Source organism: Sinohyriopsis cumingii, chromosome 13, assembly GCF_028554795.1.
Source record: "Sinohyriopsis cumingii isolate HCF-2022 chromosome 13, ASM2855479v2, whole genome shotgun sequence".
Classification (NCBI taxonomy): domain Eukaryota; kingdom Metazoa; phylum Mollusca; class Bivalvia; order Unionida; family Unionidae; genus Sinohyriopsis; species Sinohyriopsis cumingii.
Window position 1 is genome coordinate 79025070 of NC_142973.1, and position 15354 is coordinate 79040423.

The following is a 15354-nucleotide window of genomic DNA, read 5'->3' on the forward strand; positions in this document are numbered from 1 at the left end:
TTTTGTCCATGATTGTAGATTCTACATTATGACACTGATCATGTTCACACAGTTACCTTTTAATTATGATGCTAAGTTATAAATACCATGTCGACATAACTTTTGAGTTTAGGTTATTCTAGAAACTAGACGTTTACAATTTGATTAAAATTTTCCATTGGAATGACTCACATCTATGTCAAGTGAAAATGTATATAAATAGGGACCGGATTAATTATTTCCTGTCTTTGACCCATCTCTGGAATCCATCTGTTATCAGATTTTACAGCCGCATTCAGATATAGTTCAAGAGGAATTATTTTTTAAAATTACTTATCAGAATTGTTAACTGCTCATTGATTTTGGATTTGCACATTATTTTGGAATTATTGAGACCTCATTAAAAGACAATCTGGATTGCATTGATGTGTACATCAGGACATTCAAAACTATTCAAATTCATTTGGAACATTCTATACTTTTGGACATATCTGTGAATTAATTCACAATACTGTAAGTGTCTCTTAAATTTGCACTTTGTAATGCTGAGAAATAAACTGACCATTGATTTTTGTTAAATTGCTGGTTTCACTTCTTTCAGTTATTTATTTTAAGACTTAGAGTTGTAACACTTACAATATATGTATTATCTCATGTAGTTATGTATGAGTAGATACTTAATTTAAGATGTGCATATGTCACAGCCAGCAGATGTACAGAGAAAATGACAGATGGACAGTAGTGGGAAATCATTAGCAGAGAGACAGAATTTCTTAAAGACATATAAAGAATCATTTAGAAGTACATTTTAATTGTTTTGTTGCTTTTTTCAGTTTGTGAATAACCTCAATTAAATGCAAAAAAGCCAGCAGCTTATACATGAATGTCACTGAAAGTGACTTTGTTTAGATAATTGTCAGACTTAGATCCGGGATTCTGAAAATGGGTTTATGTAAACATTATCAGGGTCTGAAAATAGTTCTATGTCAACGTTATCAGGGTCTGAAAATGGTTCTATGTAAACATTATCAGGGTCTGAAAATGGTTTATGTCAACATTATCAGGGTCTGAAAATGGTTTATGTCAACATTATCAGGGTCTTAAAATGGGTTTGTGTAAACATTATCAGGGTCTGAAAATGGGTTTATGCAAACAATATCAGGGTATGAAAATGGGTTTATGCAAACATTATCAGGGTCTGAAAATGGTTTATGTCAACATTATCAGGGTGTGAAAATGGTTTATGTAAACATTATCAGGGTGTGAAAATGGGTTTATGTAAACATTATCTGGGTTTGAAACTAACAAGACAGCTTGTTAGTCAGAGGCTTGTATATTTCACTACAGACTTAAATCTGTACATTGGTATTAGTCTAATGGGACTAACAAAAATATTAATTTAAATTTAAATTCGACAGAAAGGGTGGGGATAGCTGCTGCCTTCTGAATCTGCAAGGATAGTGATTGTTTTTCTACTAATTGTTGTTGTTGTTATAGGGTTTAATGCCATTTTTCAGCACAAGATAGGCTATATATGGCGGCCAGAATAAATGGTGTAAGAAAAACCATGAAAAACCCCTGAGAGAACCACCGACCCATGAGAAGCTATCGGCAAGCTTACTCACGTACCTATGTTGGCCAAGCCCGAGACTTGAACTCAGGCAGACAGTTAAATTTTATTTAAAATACATACCTCTAAACACGATTTGCCAATGTTATTAAAACTTGAATAGAACTTGCTCAAATTGGTTTAGTGCAAAATATGATCAAATAGTTTCTAAAACAAATATTTGGTATAAAACCAATTTCTAAGAGAATTTTTCTCATTTGCTTGGCTGTGTGTGTATTTAATTTTTTTTTAATTATTGGGGAATAGGCTTATTATTATCATTATTATTATTATCAATATACACAATACCATGGTATACCCTAAAAGACTATCGGCATCAAAATAAACAATACCTTGGTATACCATAAAAGACTATTGGCATCAAAATAAACAATACCTTGGTATACCATAAAAGACTAAAGGCATCAAAATGCACAATACCTTGGTATACCATAAAAGATGATTGGCATCAAAATAAACAATACCTTGGTATACCATAAAAGATGATTGGCATCAAAATAAACAATACCTTGGTATACCATAAAAGACTATTGGCATCAATATACAAAATACCTTGGCATACCATAAAAGACTATTGGCATAAAAAAAACAATGCCATGGCTATACAGAAGAACCTGACTTTAGTGATCTCTGCTATAAGCAACCACATCATTTAAAACCAAAATCATCATGTATGGATAGATGTTATTAATTAAATACACTGTTGTCAGTGATCACCTGCAAAATGTGACCAGCAACCATAATTTTCTGGCACAAAATGCATTTTAACACTGCTTTGAATGACCATTTCACAAAAAAAAGAACACGACTAATTTTTAAAAATCTTTTGTAACCATGACAACTTAGGAATATATGCTGACAAAATGCAGATTGTTTTAAAAGAATACTGCTATTCTACAAAAACAGATTGTTTTAAAAGAATACTGCTATTCTACAAAAACAACAACAAACAAACAAGTCTAATCTTGCTACCAGTTCCAAACATTTACAGTGATGCAGGTAGTCATCGTATATTACAGACAGGGAACCAGACTAAAGTACATGTCACTATGTACTTTAAATTTTAAACCTGCTGCATTATGACCTTGAATAATGGTAATCTTGCATAAACCTGTGATCAGAGACCACCTGTCTTTTGAGACTTTTTTGTTGGCAGGAGGAGTGGTCTCACAAGACAGGTTTCACTACTTAATAATACTTATTAGCATAAAATTACATAACATGGTTCATACCTGAATGCCTATCTTCATCAAATTACACAATGCCACAGCTATGCCAAAATGCCTGTTGGCATTAAACTACACAATACCACAGATATGGTAAAAGGCCTGTTAGCATCAAACTACACAATGCCACAGCTATGCCAAAATGCTTATCTGCATCAAACTACACAATGCCACAGCCATGCCAAAATGTCTATTGGCATCAAACTACACAATGCCACAGTTATGCCAAAATGACTATTCGCATCAAAATGCACAAAGTCATATATGTACCATAAATACTTCTAGGCATCAAATTACATAACAACATAGCTATACCATAAATGCCTATTTTCAACAAAACATACAATAGCAAGGCTATGCCATATATGCCAATTGGCACAGAAATATAAAATGCATTAAATGTTTGCTCAGTATTCATTAATTTGAAGATATATCGGATTCAGTCCATTCTCTCACTCCTTCGCTCACATGCTCTCTACTGTTGTTACTCTACCTTGCGCAGACAGAAATTACACACTGTCCTTTGGCAAAATTTGCATTTGGTTCCCCAGGCACTAAACAGACCAAACCTGGTTTTTTTGCAGGTAAAACAAATCTGAAATGTAAAATAAATGTATTACAATTTGCTGGTACCTGGTCTAATTTGGCAAGCCTATATAATAGACCTATAGTTAGTAAAATCTCTGTCTCCTGACTAGTTAGTCAGCGATGCCATTCACATATAAGTGACATCATTCCAATAATGTCTAATTCATGAAATCCCCCCACCAACTGCCATATCTTGTAGCTTCACATCAGCACAGTACAGGGGCCCCGAGTGTCCGAGTGGTCTAAAGCGCTCACCATTCCGGATCACTGCCATCTCACCTCTGTCTGCGTGTGTTCGAGTCCAAGGCTCGGCTAGCGTGGGTACGTGGGAAAGCCTGCCAGTAGCTTCTCGTGGGTTGGTGGTTCTTCCCTGGGTTTTCCAGGGTTCTTCCTCCACCAGTTATACTGACCGCCATGTATAGCCTATCTTGTGCTGAAAAATGGAGTTAAACCCTTGAACAACAACAACAACAATCAGCACAGTACATAAGTAACAATTATGTATTTTGGGGATATTTTTTTAAAAATGGCATTTGTTAGTATCTGTGGTCTTAAAGCCAAAATGTAATAAGTATATGATGTGTTAGTTGGCAAATATATGGCATGTGTCTATCTGAACATCACAGACTCTGACTTTCAGTCACACAAAATGGAATGTTAGATTGAGGTCTATGTACTTTGTTCGACTTAGCATTATAAGTGAAAAGAAGATACCGTGATCTGCTGGTGTATTATGCAATGTCAGATCTCAGTCTATGTTCATTGCAAACTATGTTGTATTATGCAATGTCAGATCTCAATCTATGTACATTGCAAAGGTTGTATGTTGTATTATGCAATGTCAGATCTCAGTCTGTATTCATTATGAAGGTTGTATGTTGTATCATGCAGTGTCAGAACTCAGTCTATGTTCATTGCAAAGGTTGTATGTTGTATTATGCAATGTCAGATCTCAGTCTATATTCATTATGAAGGTTGTATGTTGTATTATGCAATGCCAGATCTCAGTCTATGTTCATTGCAAAGGTTGTATGTTGTATTATGCAATGTCAGATCTCAGTCTATGTTCAATGCAAAGGTTGTATGTTGTATTGCAATGTCAGATCTCAGTCTACATTCATTCCAAAGGTTGTGTGTTGTATTATGCAATGTCAGATCTCAGTCTATGTTCAATGCAAAGGTTGTATGTTGTATTATGCAATGTCAGATCTCAGTCTATGTTCAATGCAAAGGTTGTATGTTGTATTGTGCAATGTCAGATCTCAGTCTATGTTCATTGCAAAGGTTGTGTGTTGTATTGTGCAAGGTCAGATCCCTGCTTATGTTGACTGCAACAGTTGTATGTTGGTATATTATGCAATGTCATATCTAGGTCTACGTTGTTTGCAGTGGCTGTATGTTGTGCATGAGTAAATACAGTATTCTAACAATTACAAAAGTGAATCTTAATGACCTCATGTTAAACTGAATACAGCAGGAAGCATGTTAGTTATTAGTTGTATTGATATTGATTTATTCTGGGTCTATTCTTGAATTTAAAATATTTGAGCAAAATGTGCCACCCCCAATCCTTCATTTGCATAAAAGTCCCAAAAAGGGGCTAAGGCTCTAAAGTCAAAAAAGAATTTCCAGGAGTTAAAAATAAGACCAATTCTTCTTTTTAACTGTTTAATGTTGAAACTACATGTATCTCTGATATTTTTAGCAAACATCAATATATTCAAATATGTGTGGCATCCATAATGGATGTCAGCTCAGCATCATTTTCATCTAGGACCAACCAGACATCATGAGAAGTATTTTGCTGAAAACCCAAGGCCAATATGACCATCCATCAAGGAGTAGATGCAATAAGATTTTCAAGATGACCACAATGGCGATCATATTTTGTGGTAACATTGGGAACTATTTTCCTTTAGGACCGACTAAATATCAAAAGAATTCTTGTTAGAGAACCTCAAGTAGATAAAAACTTTTATCAAGGAGAAGTAGTTATAACAAGATTTTAAGATAGACATTAGGAAGACCATGTTAAAAGTCAGATTGGTACCATTATCAGTTGGGACCAACTAGACATTATAAGAAGCCATTTGGTAAATGTAAATTACATCATTCATCTAGAAGGAGAAGCCAGAACAAGCTTTTTAACATGATTTTTACTTAGGACCAACTAGACATCTTAAGAACTCTTCTGGTGAAAACCCCATACTGATATGACTTTCCATTCAGAAGGAGTACTGATAATATTTTCAAGATGGCTGCCATGTTGGTCATATTGGATGTTAGATTGGCACCATTTTCATTTAGGACCAGCTAAGAAGTCCTCTAGTGAATATCCATTCTGAAGGAGAAGTGATAACAAGATTTTCAAGATGGCCACTGTGCTCGCCATACCTGATGTCCAAGTGGCGCCATCTTTATTTAGGATCATTAAAATCCTTGGAATGAATATTACACAGTCTCATGTCACTCTTCTGAGTAATCTAGGAGAAGCAGCGATAACAAACTTGTGCTAACAGACAAATAGACAATCAATGACAGACAATTGACCATCTACCAAGGCTGGATGGGAATGTAAAAATACTGTGAATAAAGGTAAGGCAAGCAAATAGGATGCACTAATTTCACACTTGAGAAATTAACATGAATCCTGCCTTGTAACAGGGTTTTCAGCACAATACTTCGCATGTCTGATTGGTCCTAGATGCTGCTGAGCTGACATCCATTATGGATGCCACACATATTTGAATATATTGATGTTTGCTAAAAATATCAGAGATGGTTTCAACACTATAGCAATTATTATTGCTATTGTCATAATTATCAATTAGTTATTATCAAGTACATGTACAAATATTGCTCTGAACAATGTATCTGAACAATGTGAATTGTAATTTACAAGTTCCTTTTCTTCCTTTATCAATATATATTTCCATAAACATGCAACGTTCTATTGGAAGAACTCCCACAAAGTGTTGGAAAATGTAATTTGAACTAGATATTTGGGATTTTATTCATGAACGTCTTATGCTGTAAAATGCATTGTTTTAATGCCCAATTGACATGCTGTTCAAATTTCACTGGGTCAGATCTGACATGATGCTGATCATCCTTGATATAGGCCAGTCAGTTAACTGTTGTGATTAAAAAAACAAAACATCACTGAGGTGGAAAGATTGACAATTCTCATCATACCTGTCATGTACATGTCAATTAACTATTGTAACATCCTAATTAATATCATGCATAGGTAGTACACTACGAAGTAGCAATAGCCAAATACTGAAATCATTTATGTTGTGTTGATACAATGTTAGTGATGAATGTGAATCAAGATTCTGTGAATGCATTTTTCTGAAAGTAAAGAACAAGTACAGCTATCACATGCTATGTCCCATATTTACAACAGTCTATTCCTGTAATTTTACTCTTCCAGAGATTTTTGATTAAAATGAAATTGGTTTACTGGTACAGTGCTTCTGTTTAATATACTATGCTAATTTTGTCACCATCCGTCTATCTAGTACACCCATCCTACTCTATATCCATCTTTTCAAAATGTAATACATACATACATACATACATACATACAGGGGCCCCGAGTGGCCGAGTGGTCTAAAGCGCTCTTCGTTACGGATCACTGCCATCTCACCTCTGTCTGCGGCGGTTCGAGTCTAAGATTCAGCCAATGTGGGCATGTGAGAAAGCTTGCCAGTAGCTTCTCGTGGGTCGGTGGTTCTTTCCGGGGTTTTCCAGGTTCTTCCTCCACCATTAATACTGGCCGCCATGTATAGCCTATCGTGCTGAAAAATGGCGTTAAACCCCACAACAACAACAACAACAACATACATACATACATACATATTTACATACTGCTAAAATTATTCATTTGTCCAAGGTGTGCAAAAAGAACTTTTAACTCAAATTATGCAATATTGTTTGATGACCAATTAGCTTTTGAGCTATGACCCCTAAGAAAAGCACAGTTTACATTTTGCTAAAGATTTCTTACAGAAGTTCTGAGATATGACCAATAAACCTCTGTGCATATCAATGATCTCCACTTAATTGTCTTGCAGATGGGAGTTGGGGGAGAGACAAAGACAAAAACAAAGACAGACAGATAAAGATATAAATACCTTGCCCTTGGAGACTAGATTATATAGCTCTGGATCAGTGATAAGGGACTCTAGTTCAGCTTTTGTGAGCACCATACGAATATGGGTGACCTCCTTTAAAGTCAATGATAAACACTCAATAGGATTCTTCCATTTACGCTGCAAACAAAAGACAAAATACTCATATTCTGGTGTGTTATTATCATGACAAAATTTCTTCAAGAGTTGACATATATAAACCTATATATTTACAAAGATTTGCTTTGTGACTGCATAGACAAATGTAAGTTTTAATTCTGTTTTTTCTCACATAAAATACTTTTTGTAAAACACTAATCAATATAAATTACTTTGAATTTGTTAATTCTGTGGGAATCAATTTTGTGGTTTTGGGGAAAATTATATCTTTGTCAGCACATAAACCTGTGGTTTGTATAAAAAAAAAGGTCATACTGGTTGCACAGTCCGAGAATTGCTCAATGTCTTTAAAGTTGTGGTTTGGAAAAGGGGTCATATTGGTTGTACAGTCTGAGAATTGTTCAATTTCTTTACATTTGTGGTTTGGAAAAGGGGTCTTATTGGTTGTACAGTCTGAGAATTGTTCAATTTCTTTACATTTGTGCTTTGTAAAAGGGGTCATATTGTACAGTCCAAGAATTGTTCACTGCCTTCAAATTTGTGGTAACTATGAAATCCACTTAAACTGGTACCTCATGAAAATTGGAAAATTCACAGTAATTAGAAAAAAAATGTACCATATCTTGAGTATCAACAAATATTTTATGACTGCTTATATGTTTAATGTATACTGTGAGAATTATAATAAGATAATGATGTAGTATTCCCCATACCATAAGGTGCCCCTTTTAAAAGGAAGGTGTGATTATGGATCCTAATGAATTATTGAACAGTAATATAATGTATAAAAATTACCTCAATATAAGGCAACCTCACCTGTAAGGTAGGCAACTTTCATGGTTTCCATCAGCAGTGTTATTATAAGGAAGCACTGTGTAATGCACAAAGGTTATTTGGTTTTGAAACTTTCCATACTGAGCAGATAATTTGGTATTTCATGTATTGCCAAATGTTTAAAAATAAATGTGTACTGAACAGGATATGAAAATATAAGATAAGTTTCACCTTGGTTTTTCCAACCCATATTATTATACACTGGCATAATTTTGGTCATGGGGTCCATAGTGGCACTGTGTTATATCCAGAATTTCATTATAATGAGGTATGCGTAGAAGGTGAGGAGATGTATCTTGTGGGTGACAATTTTAATGATACACAAGTAAATGTGAAAATAGTTTGAAGAAAAAATTTAATGCCCTGGAAAATTATGTACCTACATTTTTTGATGATAAATGCTTAAGTTACTTGTTAAATTGTAACAGTAAAGGTATGTTGCATCCAGATACTGGAGTCATTCTCCCTACAAAAATCAACACGTAGAAGAAAAATTCATGGAGCAAGGTTAGGCATTCAAAAATTAAACAGACCTTATTGGAAATCAGCATCATGGGTAAAATAAATTGGAGGACAAAATGATGACTGTATCAACTAAGACTGGCATGTGCAACTGTTTATTTGTTTATTTCATTGTTTATATTAAAAATAATTATTCAGTCAGTAAAGAGACAAGAAAATATAATAGTTTTCAGTTTTCCTAAAAAAAATAAAGTATGTAAAACCAAGTTGACACTATGGATTGAGAAAAATGAGAGAAAGAAACGTTTAATACTTCAAACAAACGTCTCATAAAAATGTATAAAGTCTGACCAGAGGACTAGTTCAGTGTGACCAAACTCAGGATCTTATTTTTGAGTCTAGCAATGACAGCAGATTTCTACAGTCCAACTGGATTTGAGTCTAGCTCTGACAGCAGATTTCTATACAGTCTAACTGGATTTAAGTCTAGCTATGACAGCAGATTTCTACACAGTCTAACTGGATTTAAATTTAGCTATGACAGCAGATTTATAGTCTAACTCAATTTAAGTCTAGCTATGACAGCAGATTTATACAGTCTAACTCTGATTTAAGTCTAGCTATGACAGTAGATTTATACAGTCTAACTAGATTTAAGTCTAGCTATGACAGCAGATTTATAGTCTAACTTGATTTAAGTCTAGCTATGACAGCAGATTTCTACAGTCTAACTAGATTTAAGTCTAGCTATGACAGCAGATTTCTACAGTCTAACTAGATTTAGTCTAGCTATGACTTAAGATTTCTACAGTCTAATTGGATTGCAGTCTAACTGTGACTGCAGATTTATACAGAGTAATTGAAGTTAAGCCTAACTATGACAGCAGATTTATAATCAGTCTCAGTGGTTTTAAGCCCATAGACTATAGCCACGATTGCAGATTTATGCACAATCTAACTGGGTTTTTTTTGTAAGTCTACATTTAGGATTAACTCTTTTCAAGTTCAACAGTAAACTGAACAAGTATCAAGATGTTTTCTTACTACCAGTAAATTCAATTCTGCTAATTTTTTATTATTATGGAAAATGGCAATATCTAAAACCTTCCCATACACAATACACACCAATTTGTCCACAAAAACACACAATACATACAAATATCCACACAAACACACAATATATACATGTTCACACAAAGACAATACATACATGTATCCACACAAAGATACAATACATACATGTGTCCACACAAAGATACAATACATACATGTATCCACACAAAGATACAATACATACATGTGTCCACACAAAGATACAATACATACATGTATCCACACAAAGATACAATACATACATGTATCCACACAAAGATACAATACATACATGTATCCACACAAAGATACAATACATACATGTATCCACACAAAGATACAATACATACATGTGTCCACACAAAGATACAATACAAACATGTGTCCACACAAAGATACAACACATACATGTATCCACACAAAGATACAATACATACATGTGTCCACACAAAGATAAAGGTGTGCACACTCACAACACTTATACTCATTACTGATAACAGTTGCTAATTATATCTATAATAAAATAGACCTAATTAATTGGCTATGACTTGCCATTAATGTCTCTGCTTCATCCAACATGTCAATGCAATTGATTTCCTTTCAAATTTCTTCATTTATAGTTTTCTACTTCCAAAAGGGAGTGTATGCAACCCTTATCAAAGCAGATGTTAGACTAAATATATTTATATGCATATCACAGTAGACAAAACTTGCATCATTTTGTCTGACATTTTTTACCCAAGATGCTTGCAAATTTCTGATAAGGTCCATTTCACACATGATACAGTAAGAATGAGACATCTGATTAAAACATACAAATTTTTAGTAGTGGACAAATACTAGACACACATGACACAACAAAGAATGGAGTTACTAGACTGGCAAAGTATATAAAAGAAAGAGAAGTATATTTCTATACTAATTTACTGGCTTTTATAATGGTGCTGTGTCTCAATTATGAATTGCATAACAAGATGTAAGGGATAATTATTTCATGCAGTAGTTTTCAAATTCTATGTAATTTGATTTAATTTCATATTAATAAAATAAGTCTTTAAGCAGTCAAATAGTGAATATATAATTGTTATATTAGGATACTGAGCCAAATAGTGAATATATATATATATATATATATATATATATATATATATATATATATATATATATATATATATATATATATGAAAGTAAAAGAATCAGAACTTAAATTTGAAATAAATGACTCTTAAAGAAAATCAACACAACAGACTTAAAGATTTCAATAGACAGTGTTAGACTCATTAAGAAAATCTACACAATGGACTTAAAGATTTCAACAGACAGTGTTAGACTCGTTAAGAAAATCAATACAATAGACTTAAAGATTTCAACAGACATTGCTACTAAGAAGAATGCTCCACTCATGTTTGTGTTATTCTATACTGAGCAAGAAAGTGAGGGCTCCACTCATTTCATGTTACTCTCTACTGAGCAAGAAAGAGAGGACTACCTCTCTTAAGCTTTAAAGATGAGTAAGAACCCAAGAAAAACTCAGGGTAAGCATGTTTTTAAGCTGACTAAAAGGTAAGACCAATCTTCAGATGGAAAGTAAAAACTCAACTAAAAGCTTAAATAATACCATGACATTGACGTTCTGAAAGAAAATGACTGGTCAAAGATTTGAAACACAATGCAGAAAATAGCCTTAATTTAATTTCAAAAGGCATGCATATAAATTCTTTCAACTAGACTTCTATGTAAAATGTTCCAACAATTATCTCCATCCCTCCCTCATGTTCAACAGTTGCCCTTCTCATTCTTTCCCCTGTAGTTCAATACTTTTCTTTAAACCAGTAAGCAAAGCTGAAATTAATAAAATATTTTTTCTTCTTGCAAAGACAAAATAGGTGCTCAATTAAAAGTTTACACATGCAATGTAACACCTGTCAGGAAGAATGATTTCTCTAGCAAAGTCTAGTTGAAAAGTTATTTGAAAAAAAAAGGATGTTTACTGAGAGATAAACTGTATTATAGCAAAACATGATTTATCCACAGCCATCAATAGACATGAATTTTGTCTGGATAACTCCTTGTCTGGAGAAGAGATATTTAAAACACTTGTTTATCTGTGGATGCATATCCATATAACCACTTACTCCCAAAAATTGGCATCTGGTTAATCAATGTTTTACAAAAGTTTCCTTCATTTAACATGAACCCAACTGTCAACACTGAAGAGCCCAATCTAAGGGAGGTAAAATCCTTTGCCTGGTAACCCATGCTAGCTTGGCTAGTAAAATGTTCTGTCACTTGCTCAGAAAATTACGCTTATCAACCAAAAAATCTATATTTTTGTATGATTGTATTAACGCTTTCATTCCAGGCAAGTATAAAAAGGATTTTCCCTGTCTGCTGTCACATACTGTACTATTTGATTAGGGTCTGTACTTTTAAACTGAAATCCCAGTAGAACAGTGTAGACTCTGGCCCTGCTGTTCGGCCAAAAAAAATATGTGCTTCCTATTGCACTGGTTTTAAAATTAGGGTAGGTAAGTAGGTTTTTTTTATTGTTTTTTTTAAAATAAACATATATTTTATAATGATTAGTATATATAATGTACTAAACACTTCAAGTACTGGGTTAAACCATCACAATTAGATGCAAAAATTAATTTCGAGATTTCTTTACTAATTTTAAAAAAATATATTTTTTGTATATTTTACACCTGGGGAGGAAAAAGTGCTAGGGTCGGCATTGAAAAGAATCGGCTAACCAGAAACACATCTGTTTTTGGCCTCATACAACTTCCAAACTTACGGACTCAACTTAAAATTCTTTTCTCTTCGTTGAATTCCTCTGAGGACAAAGTAAAGGTCAGCAAGTTGTATCTGTTGTATCTAAATCATAAACAACCTTCTAGCTGCCCCCCCCCCCCCCCGAAAGCTTTTAATGTGAGTTATCTATTTGTAGTTTACAAATATTTAATCTATATCCAAAACTTAAACTGAGATTTGCATGCAGCATTAAGACATTTGTTTAAATTGGGACATTCGGACTTCATCTGTTTGCATATTATGTGACAGTAGAAGAGGCCTGAAGGTCATAAAACTCTGAACCCGAGTTTCAGATTGTGTTTCCACTATCAGTCAACCAGAAAGAACTTTTCAACTCAGGCTGTAGAGTTGTATGATTTCCAGGCCTGGATCTAAATTCTTCAGTCATTGGGCATTTAGTACACACAAAGAAATACAACAAGAACTGTCAGAACTATCTCTTATCAAGCCATATTTGATGGCTGTTTGGAGAGTCATGGTTAATAGCTCTTTGGAGGATCATGTTTAATGGTTATCTGGAGGGTCATGTTTAATGGCTGTTTGGAGGGTCATGTTTAATGGTTATCTGGAGGGTCATATTTAATGGCTGTTTGGAGGGTCATGTTTAATGGCTGTTTGGAGGGTCATGGTTAATGGCCGTTTGGAGGGTCATGTTTAATGGCTGTCTGGAGGGTCATGTTTAATGGCTGTTTGGAGGGTCATGTTTAATGGCTGTTTGAAGGGTCATGTTTAATTGCTGTTTGGAGAGTCATGTTTAATGGCTGTTTGGAGAGTCATTTTTAATGGCTGCTTGGTGGCCATGTTTAATGGCTGATTGGAGAGTCATGTTTAATGGCTGTTTGAATGGTCATATTTTATAGCTGTTTAAATGGTCATGTTAAATGGCTGTTTGAATGGTCATGCTTAATGGCTGTTTAGAGTCATGTTTAATGGCTGTTTTAAGGATCATGTTTAATGACTGTTTGAATGGTCATGTTTAATGGCTGTTTGGATGGTCATGTTTAATGACTGTTTAGAGAGTCAGGTTTAATGGCTGTTTGAATGGTCATGTTTAATGGCTGTTTGGCGAGTCATGTTTAATGGCTGTTTGGATGGTCATGTTTAATGGCTGTTTGGAGGGTCATGTTCAATGGCTGTTTGAAAGGTCATGTTTAATGGCTGTTTGAATGGTCAAGCTTAATGTTTTGGTTGGTCATATTGAATGGCTGTTTAAAGATTATGTCCAAAAGTTCATTTATGATAAAGATATAAGGAAGAATCCTGAATCCATGTTAAATGTTTGGTATATTTTATTGTTATTTGTATCATTTGAGTAACTGAAATAAATTTAAAACCTCCAGAAGCCACTACAGCGATGGCTGAAAGTGGGCTAACCAAAGTGTCATGATTATAGTATGCAACAGTGGTCAAAATGTGGTGTTAATTCATACAATTTGACACAATGTCTTGTTATGATGCCATTTCTACCACATTTGTAACATTTAATTTATCTGAACATTAAGTTCCATCTTCAAAAATTTCACGCCAAATATACTGGAACCCCAAGGTACTTATAGAGATGTGCAGAGAAATTAGGTGTGCAATAACTGAAATCTTCCATACTTGCCATAACATGATGTGTCAAGCTGAAAAATTAATTTTTTGTTTGCTCCCTAATTCCTACAAAAATGTGTTTCAAAAAACACAATTTTCAGTAATCTTACAAAGAAAATAAACAAACCAACAACAACCTCAATATCTGTATTTCGTAAATATATAAAACTATCTTTAGGCTAATTTATATAGGTAACTGTCATAATGCAATTAAAAGGTAAAGCCAGGTATGAACAACCACCATTTCACCTATTACTTAACTTGCAGATAATCCCAAGGGTAAAGACTGAAAAAATGATTTCACAAATGTAAAGAATAAACCAGAGTGAAGTATTTGTTTTAAATCAGCTTACGGCAGAAATGGTCATGGCCAAATTTCAAGATTCACTTAAACCTAGACTAAAACCTAAACTCAACATTGATGAAGACAAAAATGTGTCCACTTTCATTGAGGTGGTCAGCATATTGAGGTTGGAATAACACAAATGGGACCAAAACCTAATGGAGATGGCCATGATAAAGCAGTTTGGAAAAGCCTTCATGGGATCAAAACCAATTAAAGAGTTGGCTAGGATACAGGGGTTAGAATGACTTTCATGACACTATGCCAAGTTATAGTGGTGCCCGAGATATCTGAATTTAAACAGCTTTATGGGAATCAGGTCCTGTTATATAGTTGGCTTCGACATAGGGGTTGGAAGTCTTCATTTGACCTTATCATTTTATACAGGTGTCCAGGATATAGGAATTGGAACAGCCTTCATTGGACCAGACCATGTTATAGAGGTGGTAAGGATATAGGGGTTGGAACAGCCTTCAATGGACCAGACCATGTTATACAGGTGGTAAGGCTATAGGGGTTGGAACAGCCTTCAATGGA

General features: G+C 34.2%; 1 protein-coding gene across 7 annotated transcripts in view; it reads right to left on the minus strand.

The window, feature by feature from the left end:
* LOC149785872 (protein spire homolog 1-like) overlaps positions 1-15354 on the minus strand; it is a 181322-nt gene that overhangs the window by 14337 nt on the left and 151631 nt on the right. For all 7 annotated transcript variants that reach the window (XR_016425471.1, XM_089979855.1, XM_089979854.1 and 4 more), the window contains 2 exons: positions 7563-7700; positions 3329-3430 (listed from right to left, as the gene is read on the minus strand). Coding sequence is in view for 6 of the 7 variants with exons in the window: in XM_089979855.1 (XP_089835981.1) it covers positions 3329-3430; positions 7563-7700 (240 nt within the window). In the remaining variant the exon portion in view is untranslated. The remainder of the gene's footprint in view (positions 1-3328; positions 3431-7562; positions 7701-15354) is intronic.